General features: G+C 46.5%; 2 protein-coding genes across 3 annotated transcripts; both read right to left on the reverse strand.

Moving 5' to 3' along the window:
• Positions 1-265: 265 nt before the first annotated feature.
• On the reverse strand, positions 266-5997 carry LOC117042237 (oocyte zinc finger protein XlCOF19-like). Of its 2 annotated transcripts, XM_033141766.1 has the most exons (4): positions 5878-5997; positions 5702-5787; positions 2559-2685; positions 266-1205 (listed from the first exon to the last, which is right to left on the reverse strand). In XM_033141766.1, the coding sequence occupies exons 1-4, from the start codon at positions 5990-5992 to the stop codon at positions 1189-1191; spliced, it is 345 nt and encodes a 114-aa protein (XP_032997657.1). In that variant the 5' UTR covers positions 5993-5997; the 3' UTR covers positions 266-1188. The 2 variants fall into 2 exon arrangements, with proteins under 2 accessions (XP_032997657.1, XP_032997658.1); XM_033141767.1 differs by lacking the exons at positions 5702-5787; positions 5878-5997 and having other exon boundaries at positions 2559-2675.
• Positions 5996-9114, reverse strand: LOC117042594 (zinc finger protein 75D-like). The gene is given in 5 exon segments (XM_033142131.1): positions 5996-6008; positions 7426-7514; positions 7516-7698; positions 7700-7886; positions 8826-9114. Coding segments are annotated over 5 exon segments (666 nt in total). The 5' UTR covers positions 9020-9114.
• Between the last annotated feature and the right edge of the window lie 4704 nt (positions 9115-13818).

Below are 13818 nucleotides of genomic sequence, written 5' to 3' on the forward strand. Positions count from 1 at the left end.
TCCTACTCAGTTTGACTTCCTTTGGATTCAAACCTGGAGCTGCCACCACAGGCTAAGGAGCTCAAACAGTATTCAATTAACCCCCAGTTTAAGGGGAAAACACACACAACACTCACACAGCAAAGAATTCTCTTGTATGAAGTAAGTTTACAGCGTTTTTTCACATTCACTTAAGAGGGTTTGTCCACAGCGTGTGTTCCCAGATGCACAGTCAGCCATTCACTTCCTCTAAAGCTTTCTCCACACGCCGTCCATTGATCGGTTTCTTCCTTGGTGGGGTTTCTTTTGTGTAAGTAAGGTGGTAATTGCGACTAAAGCTTTTTCCACACTCCAAACATTTAAAGGGTTTTTCCCCTGTGTGGGGTGTCTCCGCGTGTGCAGCAAGGCCTCCACTCTGGCAAAAGCTCTTTCCACACTCCATGCACTTGTGAGGTTTCACTCCTGTGTGGGTTCTATGATGCACAGTTAGGTCACATGTTCCTATGGAAGCTCTGCCACACTCCATGCATTTAAACGGTTTTGCCCACGTGTCGTTCTTCGATGTGCAGCAAGGCCTCCGCTCTGGCTAAAGCTCTTTCCACACTCCATACATTTGTACGGTTCACTCCTGTGTGGGTTCTCTGGTGCTCAGTAAGGTCACCAGTCTCACGGAAGCTTTTCCCACACTCAATGCATATAAACGATTTATTCCATGTGTGTGTTCTTTGATGCGCAGTAAGGCTTTTACCATGTTTGAAACTCTTTTCACATACCATACATTTAAACGGTTTCTCCCTGTGTGGGGTTCTCTGATGTAAAGTAAGATGGTCACGTCGACTGAAGCTCTGTCCACCCTCCATGCATGTAAATGGTTTCTCCCCTGTGTGAGTTCTTTGGTGCACATTTAGATCCCCACCGCGACTGAAGCTCTTTCCACATTCTAAACATTTATATGCTTTCTCCTCTGTGTGGATGCCGTAACATGTATTAGATTGTGATTGATACTTATACGGTTCACCACGTACTGGACAGGTCTTCCTGCTGTTCCTTCTGATCCTGTGAATCAGAGTTAGACGGACATCAATGTCCGGAGTTGTGGAGGATCTCTCTTCCCCATTCATTGACTTTTGGGGTGCTTCTTGATTGGCAAACATCTCTTTCCATGCTTCATTCTCTGATGTCACCATGGATACCTCACCATTATTCTCATTATTCTGGCCTATTACCTGTTTTGGGGGAGGGAAGAAAAAGAAAATGTGTTTCAATTGCAAGGCAAAAGCAGATTCTCCTTATGGATCGAGCTTGTTAGAGATTTCAAGTGCCTACGTGCAGAAAGTCAGCTTTTCATCTGTAGCAATTACCAGTTGGCAGAAAGCCAAGATCTGCTCTCTCTCCAGACCCTTAGCAACGACCTGTGATTGGTCAATGAGTTCCTAAAGAATGAGCTCTGTGTGAGAGCTGTGTGTTGGGTTGGTTGGTTGTTGGTTGTTAGTGGTGTACTGAAGGTTGAGAGAGAGACAGAGAGGAGAGGATTTTATGTTTGTTTCTTTTATTTGTAAAGTCTGTACATAGTAACTTATGGATACTAGTTGCTTCAATAAATACTGTATATAGTTATCCAAGTGAGTTTGCTGAGTTCCTGTGTTGTGCTGTCCAGTTAATGCTCAACAGCCAGAAGCTTCCAGAAAACCTGCGGTTTCACTCTGCTGTGTCCAGGACTACGTTATATTCCTGACACTAAATCTTAAGAGAGCCCAGTTCTCTGCTTCTCCGATTCTATCGTTTTCAAGCGTCTCCCTTCCTTCTCCCCAAGCCCTGCTGAATCTGAGGTTAGCTTCTGCATATGCTACAGTCTCAGGACAACCGCACAAGTCCTTTCCTGCTCCACCTCCCTCTTGCTGTTGTTGGGAGAAATTTTAAAAAGAGAGGTTCATAGACTGGAGGTATCCCTCTCAGAAACCCAAGAGGACACTTGATATGGTTAGTCAGCAGGTCAATGAAAATATTTAAAGCCCTAAACGGCCTCGGTCCAATATACCTGAAGGAGCGTCTCTACCCCCATCGTTGTGCCCCGGATACTGAGGTCCAGTGCCGAGGGCCTTCTGGCGGTTCCCTCGCTGCAAGAAGCCAAGTTACAGGGAACCAGGCAGAGGGCCTTCTCAGTAGTGGCACCCGCCCTGTGAAACACCCTCCCACCAGATGTCAAAGAGAAAACCAACTACCAGACTTTTAGGAGACATCTGAAAGCAGCCCTGTTTAGGGAAGCTTTTAATGTTTAATAGATTACTGTATTTTAACATTCTGTTTGAAGCCGCCCAGAGTGGCTGGTATGTATAAATAAATAAATAAATTATTATTATTATTATAGAGGCAAGAAGGGTTCCTTCAAAAATTGAAGTCTTGCCCAAATGAAGAGAACAAAAAAGGAACTCAAAATTCCGGTAACCAAGAGGGCAAGCTGACACCAAAGGATGCTACAGAAGACTTTCTATGAGCTTCTGGGTCTGGGATAGCCTGACAACTGTTGACCATCTCTGCGCCGCACAGTTTCTCTTAACCAGGGAAGAGGGGGTCCTTACGCAGAGAGACCAAGTTCCCATAATTCTCCATCGTGACCTCCCAATGCAGGGCTCTTTGGCCTGGATCCAGCAGAGCCCACTCCTCCTCTGTGAAAAACACAGCCACCTCCTCAAAAGTCAGTGGGCCCTAGGGAGAAAAAAAAGGGTTAGAAAATATTGCTCCTTGCAACTGACGTAAAGAGAGCTGTGATTCTGGCATTGCACAATGACCTGTTTGGGTTGCTGGGTTTATGCGGGCAGAACTCCAGTGAAGCAATAAGAGCACATCGTGGAATCATAGCCCCATGGAATTGTAGACTTGAATGGGACCTCCCCAAGGGTCCTCGATCCAGGAATCTCAATTTAAGCTTCCATGACTGAGGGCCAACCTCCAATATGGAGATTTAGAACTATTCACCGAATGTTGCCTCCACACATGTAGTAATATACCCCGGGTGGTTACCGTATTTTTTGCTCCATAAGATGCACTTTTTTCCTCCTAAAAAGTAAGGAGAAATATCTGTGCATCTTATGGAGCGAATGGTGGTCCCTGGAGCTGATTGCCCAGGGGCCAAAAGAGGATTATGCTTTTTATTTACAAAGAGAAAAGGGAGTGTTGAAAGGACCCCGCTCAGCAGCTGATCAGCAAGAAATCCCAGTTCCCTTTCAGCCCCACCCTCCATTGTTGAATGTGCTGCAGCAGGGAGGGTTGTTTGTTTCCCCAGCAACATGTGACTGCCTGATTAGATTATCTGTCTGGAAACTGTAGGAAAGGTTTCATTTCCTTTAGAAGCTGCAGAAATGTGAGTTGAACCCCATTAAAAAGGGTCTTTTCCTCTTTGTTTTCCCCCCTTTGCAAAAGGAGCTTTGCTTTTCCCCTTTGCAAAAAAAGCTGCAAATAATTTAGCTGATACTCAAAAAAAGAGGGTTTTTTCCCTTTGCAAAAAAAGCTGCAAAACTTTAGCTGATCCTCAAAAAAACAGGGCTTTTCCCTTTGCAAAAAAGCTGCAAAACCTTTAGCTGATCCTCAAAAAACCAGGGCTTTTAGAAGAGGAAAACCAGAAAAAATATTTTTTTTCCTTGTTCTGCCTCTAAAAACAAGGTGTGCCCTATGGTCCGGTGATGCCCTATGGAGCGGAAAATATGGTAAGTCCAGTCAAAGGGACTATGGGGTTGCAGCGCTCATCTCGCTTCAGGCCAAGGGAGCAGGCATTTGTGCACAGACAGTTTTCGAGGTCATGTGGCCAGCATGACTAAACCGCTACTGGCACAGGGAGGACTGTGACGATGCCAGAGTGCATGGAAACCACTGCTGCAGTGGTACCTATTTATCTACTTGCACTGGCATGCCTTCAAACTGCTAGGTTGGCAGGAGCTGGGACGGAGCAACGGGAGCTCACCCCGTCGCGGGTATTCAAACCGCCGACCTTCAATCAGCAAGCCCGAGAGGCTCAGTGGTTTAGACCACAGTGCCACCCTGGTGCCTTCTTTCACGAAAAAAACAAGATGGTATCTCTAAGCTTCTAGACTGTTTTTAAAGCTCAACAGTTTGCTCTTGAGTCTCTCTCTGTGAATCTTACACAAATCTCTCTCGCAGCAAGCACTTCTTCATCTCCTCTCTTTCCTATAACATTCCTGTTCAGTGGTCTGTTCGCATATTCACACACACACACATACACCACCACCCCACAAATACCCCCTCCTCACAATTAACTGGCCCCATGCTCTACGCCATTAAAAAGAGCATTCTCCCTCAACCCAGTCCCAAAATTGCGCACCCCAGCGACAAAATCCCCTCAGAGCCGGTCTTACTCCCTGCGACCTCTCAGGCAACCTTTGGCTTATTTCGCTCCCCGCATTTTTTTTCCTCCCCCCTCTCTTCCGCAACTGCCCTGCCTCCTGCTCCGTCTTTTTTCCACATTTCCACTAAGCAGTTTGTGTCAGAAAGTCCTTGGGTGCTTACAGATGGCAGTTTATAAAATGGTGGACGGGGTTTTCTTTTTGGCGCAGGTCTGATGACGTCAACAGGCAATCCGCCTTTCGATTGGATGCTGTTGGAGTCTTCAGTTCTGTTGCTGGTGACACGTAATGTGTGCGCCTATTTTTTTTTTTTGCCTTAATTCTATATTTTAGGCACGACAGGTGTGGTTTTTTTTAAAAAATTATTATGCTAGATCCTTCCTCGATGGTCATGTTACGCTTTGTCCTAATTTGATGCTGTTTGGTGCAGCAGTTACGGAGCAAGGTGGTGTCGCACGCGCACGCAATGGGAACATTTTTATATATATAGATATTAGGTTAAGGTCTGGTTAACTACACTAACAATTCCCCACCCCACCCCTTTTTGTAATGTACACTTCTTCTTCATGTCTTATCTTATGACTCTGAAGAAGAAGAAGAAGAAGAGTTTGGATTTGATATCCCGCTTTTCACTACCCGAAGGAGTCTCAAAGCAGCTAACAATCTCCTTTTCCTTCCTCCCCAAAAAACAACACTCTGTGAGGTGAGTGGGGCTGAGAGACTTTAAAGAAGTGTGGACTGGCCCAAGGTCACCCAGCAGCTGCATGTGGAGGAGCGGAGACACGAACCCGGTTCACCAGATTACAAGTCTACCACTCTTAACCACTACACCACACTGGCTCTCTCTCTCTGTGCATTGTACTTTTTATTTTTCAATAAATAATGTAGAACAAAAAGTCGCCCTGCTGTGAGACTTGGGACTCCCTGCAGCTGCAATCTTGGGGGGGGAAAGGGGAATCTTTTACATTCCGCTTGGTCAGAACAAACCATTTCCTTAACACAGTGTTTTTCAACCACTGTTCCGCGGCACACTAGTGTGCCGCGAGATGTTGCCTGGTGTGCCGTGGGAAAAAATTGTTTATTTGATTCCTATTCAAGAGAATTACTTTATATATAGTCAATATAGGCACAGAGTTAAATTTTTTAACATTTTCTAATGGTGGTGTGCCTCGTGATTTTTTTCATGAAACAAGTGTGCCTTTGCCCAAAAAAGGTTGAAAAACACTGCCTTAACACAGGTCCCTTTCCATCTGTTGCGATTCTACGAAGGAAGCAGAGATCCTTGGAAAGGGATCAAGGAGCAGATCCTTTCAAGTACCAGCTAACACCACTTCCCAGGTCCTAAGGTTTTTTCCATTTCCTACCTGACCAGGCAACTGAACGAACACCATTTCTTCTTCGTCACATAGTAAGGAAAGGCTGGGATGATCTGGAAGAGGGGTTTGGCTGCCTATGAGTAAAAGAAAAGAAGGAAGAAGGAAGAATTCTTCTCCTGTCACCTGCCCCGGTTCGCAGTCCGAACTGCCCAATTCCTCCTTACCCGGCGAAGGGGAAGCCTCCATTCCACTGCCCTCCGGAATGGCTCTCCAGAACAGCTGCCTCCTCCTGGTGGCCAGCGGGACCTTCTCTGTGTCGTAAAATGGAAGCCCCCCCATTTTTCAGCCTCCGTACCTGAAATTAAAATGGGGATCCCCACGCCGGGAAGGGGATTAGGAAGAGGTGCCCTGATTTCATCACAGGGGACACACACACACACACACACACACCAAACATTTCCACATTCTGTTCTCCCCTTGGGGAGTTTAGCTCTTACAATGAATTCATACCAAAATGGCTGGGAAAGAGATTTCAGACGGGGAAACTCCACTGGACTGTCGAAATGGGATTTGGCATAAAAGTGTAATGCTTTGATTCTGGTGTGGAAATTTGCTCCTTTTTCCAATTTGGCACCTGTTATTAAACTTTATTTCTTTTATTGAAACACATTAATGGGGGGGGGGGTAGGAATTCCAGGGGGTTGGACTATCTCCAAATTCAGCCCTCCAGATGTTTTGGGACTACAGCCTCCCATCATCCCTGACCACTGGTCCTGTTAGCTAAGGATCATGGGAGTTGTAGGCAAAAACATCTTGCCTATGCCTGATGACTCTTTGGCAGGGTGGATTTGATTTAAATCAAATGGATTTAAATCACTAGTCAGTAAGACTTGATTTAAATCATTTTCTTACAGAAAGACTCATTCTTGCTGGTATAATCTTAATATTTACAACCAGATGAAGGTTTCGTTTTTAGAATAATAAATTTTCAGAGTAGTTTTTACAGTTATATCAAAAATACTGATTTGGTTATACTATTAGAAATACACAGACAGATAATTATGAAATTATTGCGAGGTTTAGTAAGTTTAACATATTGGACAACTTTTCTGCTGCACTTAACAATTTAAACAATTAAACAGCAATAGTTTTACTAAGTTAAGAGAAAAAAGGATATAAAAAGTTAAGATTTGAAATATGATTTTATGTGATAATAATAAGTTGAATGATATAAGTTGTATAAGACGTTCATTTGAAGATTAATAAGTATGGTGAATGATTGTTAAACTAGTTACAAAGTTACTAAAGTAGATTAGAAATTGAACGCAGAGGAGAGAATGGGGAAGTCCCCCTAAATAAGATTCGAAATAAGAATTTAATTAATAGATTCCTGTGTTTCTGTGTTGTATAAGGTATGTATAAGTTTTTTTTATTTTATTGTTATTAGTATTGTTTATTGTATTTGTTTTATATGTTGATTGAATGTCTTTATTGTTGTTTTCTTTTATCTGTTATTTTTATGTGGAAACACCAATAAATTTTTTTGGGGGGGAAATAAAAAATAAACAATTTATTTAACTAAACTATTTAACGAAAACAATACATTATGGCATGTTTGTTAACTGATACTGAAATAGAAAACTATCTTTAGAAAGATTTTTCCTCCAAAGGCTTTTAAATTGAAGATCTGATTCAAATTTTAAAAAATCTGATTTTTTATTTTTTCAAAAAAAATGATTTTTATCCACCCTACTATTTGGCTCCTTCCCAACTCCCATGATTTAAAGAAAAGCGCTCTCACCTGCTCCTTCTCTTCCTGCCGCTTCTCTTCCACCTGGCTCAGGAGGAAGCCTTCTGCCAGGGGCCACGGCCTGGGAGCTGGTCTCCGCTCCGCACTCCCTGACCCAGCTCTCCATGTCCGGGGGGAGGATAGTCAGGAACTGCTCGAAGACCACCAGGTCCAGCATCTGGGCCTTGGTGTGCTTTTCTGGCTTCAGCCACTGGCGGTAAAGGTGGTGCAGTCGGCTGCAGACCTCGCGGGGCCCCCTCGGCCTCCTGGTAGCAAAACGCCCGGAAGTGTTGGCGCTGGACGTCTGAGCTGGCATTGCCCTCACCCAGGATCTGCTGCACGTTCCTTTCCCAGACCTCCCCAGTGCTCCCAGTATGGGTGACGTGGGGGTCCTTTCCTCCCCAGGGAGCCGCTGAGTCTGGCTTTTTCCATCTCCCAAAGTTCCTAGAAGGAATACAAGGATTGCCTTGCTCCACGGACAATTTTGTTCCCAAACCAAAGGCTGCTGGAATTTGATCAGAGATGGAGGGGGGATGGGTCAAGGTCTGGCAAAGTTTCACAATCTTATGATAGCCATGGTCAAATATATCAAAGGATGTCATATAGAGGAGGGAGAAAGGTTGTTTTCTGCTGCTCCGAGAAGCGGACAGGGAGCAATGGATTCAAACTCTATGATTCTATGGGAAAGATGCTTGCTAGGAGCGAAGGGTGACCCCGGCTGGGACCTGTAAAAGATGGTAGAGACTTATAAACAGCCAAGAGACATGGGGGAGAAGTGGAGGCAGTGTGGTGTAGTGGTTAGAGTGTTGGGCTTGAACATGGAAAGAAGAAGAAGAGAGAAGAAGAAGAAGAAGAAGAAGAAGAAGAAGAAGAAATAATTTACTATTCATACCACACCCATCAGGCTGGATTTCCCCAGCCACACTGGGCAGCTCCCAACAGAATACTAAAAACACATCATAGAATCATAGAGTTGGAAGAGACCCCAAGGGCCATCCAGTCCAACCCCCTGCCAAGCAGGAAACACCATCAAGCATTCCTGACAGATGGCTGTCAAGCCTCCGCTTAAAGACCTCCAAAGAAGGAGACTCCACCACACTCCTTGGCAGCAAATCCCACTGCCGAACACCTCTCACTGTCAGGAAGTTCTTCCTAATGTTTAGGTGGAATCTTCTTTCTTGCAGTTTGAATCCATTGCCCCGTGTCCGCTTCTCTGGAGCAGCAGAAAATCCCAGATAAATCCCAAAAGTGATTCTTCCCCATCTCTCTCTCTTGGCAGAGTTAATCCCAACGCAGACCATTAAAACCTGGACGGATCCCCCCCCCGCCCCCATCACATTCCCCCCCCCCACAAACAAGCGGAGATTATATATTTCTACTCACAAGTGTTTCAGGGGCTGCAGCGAACAAGGCAGTAAAAAAAAAAAAAGAGCGAAGAAGGAAAAAGGAATTATAAAGGAACTTGGCAGGGGAATATCTCCCTTTGGAGAGATTTCATTCCTGGTTCTGCTTCCTCCCCTCCTTCTTCCTACAAGGCAGCGAGAAGAGGGAGGGAACCTGCTAAGCCCCGCCCACATGGGAAACTTGAGCTCAGGGCTCCGGTTAACCCTTTCGTGCCCGCAAGGTGAGTCAGCAGCTGCCTATTGCAATAGCGCCCTGATTATTTTGTTGGATTATTATTATTTTGGAGGGGGGAGAGATCTCAGGCTCGTTTGATGCTCTGTGCGCCCCCCCCTCCCTTCCTCCGGTGCCACCCTGCCCTCCTCCTTGCACGCCTCTCCAGGAACCCAGCCTCGCTGGCTTTAACCCCTTCCTCGCCGCGGACCCACACAGAGAGGACCTCCCTCCCCATCGCCCCCCACCCACCCCCGGTATCCCTTTGCAAAAGCCCGGACAGCAGCCGCGCCTGCAAGAGGACTTTGAGGCTGGGGGCGCATAGGGGCGCCGCTGCTCTCTGGCGCGGGGCTCTCCTTCTCTTCCTTCCCTTGCGCCTTTGGGGGGTGTGGGGTTAAAGATCCGGACCCCCTCCCCTTGGATGGATCTCCCTCTGCAGATCGCTTCCTGCTCGCACCCCTCTCCGCTCCCAGGCATTGTTTGGGAAGTGAGGAGGGTTTGCGCTCCTGGGTGAGTGTGGGGCGGAGGTCTTGTGGTAGGGGGTCTGGATGGGGAGGGGTGCATCCCAGGAATCTTGCATGCAGAAGTCTGCTCCCCCCCTCTCTTTCTCTGCCTGCTGGACCCCCCACCACCCACCACCCACCACCCAACGCCAAGCTAAGGTCCACCGCGCCTGCAAAACGCATCTGGGTCTTTTTCAATAAAAGAGGCGAGGAGAGATCCCCTCTTTCGGAGCCCAAAGACTGAAGCAGCCTAGATGGGGGGATCGTCTTTGAGCCGCTTGGTTCCTTGCGGTGCAGTTAGGATCGTAGACTTGCAGCGTTGGAAGGGACCTTGTGGGTCATCCAGATAAATCCATCTCTGAATGTAAGCTGAACCGAATTTCTCCCTCATCCCTACTTGGGATTAAGCCCCACTGAATTCGAGCTCACCTAGGGACAGCAGGAGGCAGGATTCCTGCATTGCAGGGGGTATGGACTGGATGACCCTTAGGGTCCCTTCAAACTCTACAATTATATACCATAAGATAGTTAGTCCAGTGTTTTTCAACCACTGTTCTGCGGCACACTAGTGTGCCGCGAGATGTTGCCTGGTGTGCCGTGGGAAAAATTGAAAAATTACTTTATATATAGTCAATATAGGCACAGAGTTAAATTTTTTAACATTTTCTAATGGTGGTGTGCCTTGAGATTTTTTTCATGAAACAAGTGTGCCTTTGCCCAAAAAAGGTTGAAAAACACTGATCCAGACTAACCCTCTGCAGTGATGGCGTCATAAGGAAGGGTGCCCAGGCTGATGTGGGGGAGATCGCCTGCTTGGCGTGAAGAAGGTTCTCAGGTTCAGACCCTGGTGACCTTTCTAGGTAGGGTTGGGGGAGGGAGCCCCGAGTCGGAAACCCAGGAGAGCCGCTGCTGCCAGTCAGTGTGGGCAATTCTGAGCTGGATGCATGGGTTGCTAGCAATAGGGTGACAGGCCTGCGCTCTGGCAGGGGGGAGCAGACCGGTGGACCCAGGTCTAGGGAAACAACACCCTCCTTGGACTCTGCAGAGCTTTAGAGTTACACAGGGCTCCTGTTACAGGTAGGTAGCCGTGTTGGTCTGCCATAGTCAAAAACAAAATAAAATAAAAATTCCTTCCAGTAGCACCTTAGAGACCAACAAAGTTTGTTCTTGGTATGAGCTTTCACATGCATGCACACTTCTTCAGATATTCCTGGGCATCTTAAAGTATCTTTAAAAGCATCTTAAAGCATCTTCAGGGCTCCTGGGCATCTTAAAGTAATAGTCTTTCCTCTTCTGCATCTCTTCTGCATCTTCGAGTTCTCTCCATGGTTCTCCGCTGTTTGCTTCCTGCACCCATGTGGACCTTGCTGCTGAAATAAATAAATTAATGAATGATAAATAGATTATGTCAGGCGTCCCCAAACTAAGGCCCGGGGGCTGGATGCGGCACAATCGCCTTCTAAATCCGGCCCGCGCACAGTCCGGGAATCAGCATGTTTTTACATGAGTAGAATGTGTCCTTTTATTTAAAATGCATCTCTGGGTTATTTGTGGGGCATAGGAATTAGTTCATTTTTTTTTTCCAAAAATATAATCCGGCCCCCCACAAGGTCTGAGGGACAGCGGACTGGCCACCTGCTGAAAAAGTTTGCTGACCCCTGGATTATATGCATGCGCTGGACACTTCATCTTTCAAGTCTAATGACATGTGTGTGTTTTTCTTTTCGTCATGATCTGAGTTTTTGCAAAGGGTGCCCCCGATTGTTTTATTCTTCCTCCGGTTGATTTTCTCTTCCCTGTTCTTTGTCCTAAATTGACACATCCTTTGACTTGCTCTGTTCCTTTATTTTCTAATTGTATATATCGTTCTCTTATTCAACTATTACTTTAGCCTTAGCTCCCTTCAGTCCAACCTTTCCTGATTCCCCATTTAGTTCTTTCAGGTTTGGTGCTCGAATCCTGCCTAAGATCTTCCCTTTGGTTGGACTCTGTGAGAACAGAACGCTGGACTAAATTAGACCCCTTTGGTCTGATCCGGCTCAGGAATTCTCTTGCCATTCTTGTCAAATTTTAGCTATTAACAGCAATAACGATGAAGGGAATATTTCTGACTGAGGAGGACAGAGGCAGAGGGCCTTCTCGGTGGTGGCGCCTGCCCTGTGGAACGCCCTCCCACCAGATGCATAGCTGTCGACTTTTCCCTTTTTTTTTTTTTAAGGGAAATTCCCTTATACCGAATAGGATTCCTTGCAAGAAAAGGGAAAAGTTGACAGCTATGAGATGTCCAGGAAATAAACAACTATCTGACTTTTAGAAGACATCTGAAGGCAGCTCTGTTTAGGGAAGCTTTTAATGTTTGAAGTTTTATTCTGTTTTTAATGCTCTGTGAGAGCCACCCAGAGTGGCTGGGGAAAACCAGCCAGATGGGCACGGTATAAATAAATTATTGTGATTGTGATAATTATGATTCCGTGGCTCTTTCTGACTATCAGTGTTTCCCTTGTCCTCCCCCCCTTCAGGTAGACGTTCGAACTGATTGCCTTTCACCAGTGAAGTATTTCCCAGAGAAAGCTGTTTGGAACAGACCGCCTTGTAAAGCCAGCCAGTAACCGCCTTGCATCCTCCTTGCCTTGGGAATGAAAAGAACTTTTCATACATGAATGTATTTGAGGGACCTTTCTGAGCACAGAGAGAAAATGGAGGTGCCCGGAATCTCCCCAGGCAACGAGGCAACAGGAAAGGACATTCAGGCCACCCAGGCTGGAAGCAGCGGGGCATTATGGGAGAAAACAGGGCAGAAGACCCTAGGTGGAAAAAATGCCCACTTGGATGCTCAGCTTTGCTACTGGGAAGCTGAGGGTCCCAGAATGGTCTGCAGCCGCCTCCATCACATTTACCGCCAGTGGCTGAAGCCGGAAAGGCACACAAAGGCCCAGATGCTGGACCTGGTGGTCCTGGAGCAGTTCCTGGCTGTCCTCCCCCCGGAGATGGAGAGCTGGGTGAGGGAGTGCGGAGCGGAGACCAGCTCCCAGGCTGTGGCCCTGGCGGAAGGCTTCCTCCTGAGCCAGGCAGAGGGGAAGAAGCAGGAAGAGGGGAAGCAGGTGAGAGGGTTAAATCTTGGTGGTTGCAAATGGCAGGTGGTTCGGAGGGTCTGGTATAGGGGGAGGCATTCCAGGAATGCTACCATTCAGTGGACAATGCTAGCATTCAGTGGATTTGTAACTGGCTGACTGACCGAACCCAAAGGGTACTCATTAACGGCTGCTCTTCATCCTGAAGAGAAGTGACTAGTGGGGTGCCACAGGGTTCTGTCTTGGGCCCAGTCTTATTCAACATCTTCATCAATGACTTGGATGATGGGCTTGAGGGCATCCTGATCAAGTTTGCAGATGACACCAAATTGGGAGGGGTGGCTAATACCCCAGAGGACAGGATCACACTTCAAAATGACCTTAACAGATTAGAGAACTGGGCCAAAGCAAACAAGATGAATTTTAACAGGGAGAAATGTAAAGTACTACACTTGGACAAAAAAATTGAAAGGCACAAATATAGGATGGGTGACACCTGGCTTGAGAGCAGTACATGTGAAAAGGATCTAGGAGTCTTGGTAGACCACAAACTTGACATGAGTCAACAGTGTGATGCAGCAGCTAAAAAAGCCAATGCAATTCTGGGCTGCATCAATAGGAGTATAGCATCTAGATCAAGGGAAGTAATAGTACCACTGTATTCCGCTCTGGTCAGACCTCACCTGGAATACTGTGTCCAGTTCTGGGCACCACAGTTCAAGAAGGATATTGACAAGCTGGAACGTGTCCAGAGGAGGGCAACCAAAATGGTCCAAGGCCTGGAAACGATGCCTTATGAGGAACGGCTTAGGGAGCTGGGTATGTTTAGCCTGGAGAAGAGAAGGTTAAGGGGTGATATGATAGCCATGTTCAAATATATAAAAGGATGTCATATAGAGGAGGGTGAAAGGTTGTTTTCTGCTGCTCCAGAGAAGCGGACACGGAGCAATGGATTCAAACTACAAGAACGAAGATTCCACCTAAACATTAGGAAGAACTTCCTGACAGTAAGAGCTGTTGGACAGTGGAATTTGCTGCCAAGGAGTGTGGTGGAGTCTCCTTCTTTGGAGGTCTTTAAGCGGAGGCTTGACAGCCATCTGTCAGGAATGCTTTGATGGTGTTTCCTGCTTGGCAGGGGGTTGGACTGGATGGCCCTTGTGGTCTCTTCCAACTCTATCATTCTATGAA

The sequence above is a fragment of the Lacerta agilis genome, chromosome 2 (genome assembly GCF_009819535.1).
Source record: "Lacerta agilis isolate rLacAgi1 chromosome 2, rLacAgi1.pri, whole genome shotgun sequence".
NCBI classification, from domain to species: domain Eukaryota; kingdom Metazoa; phylum Chordata; class Lepidosauria; order Squamata; family Lacertidae; genus Lacerta; species Lacerta agilis.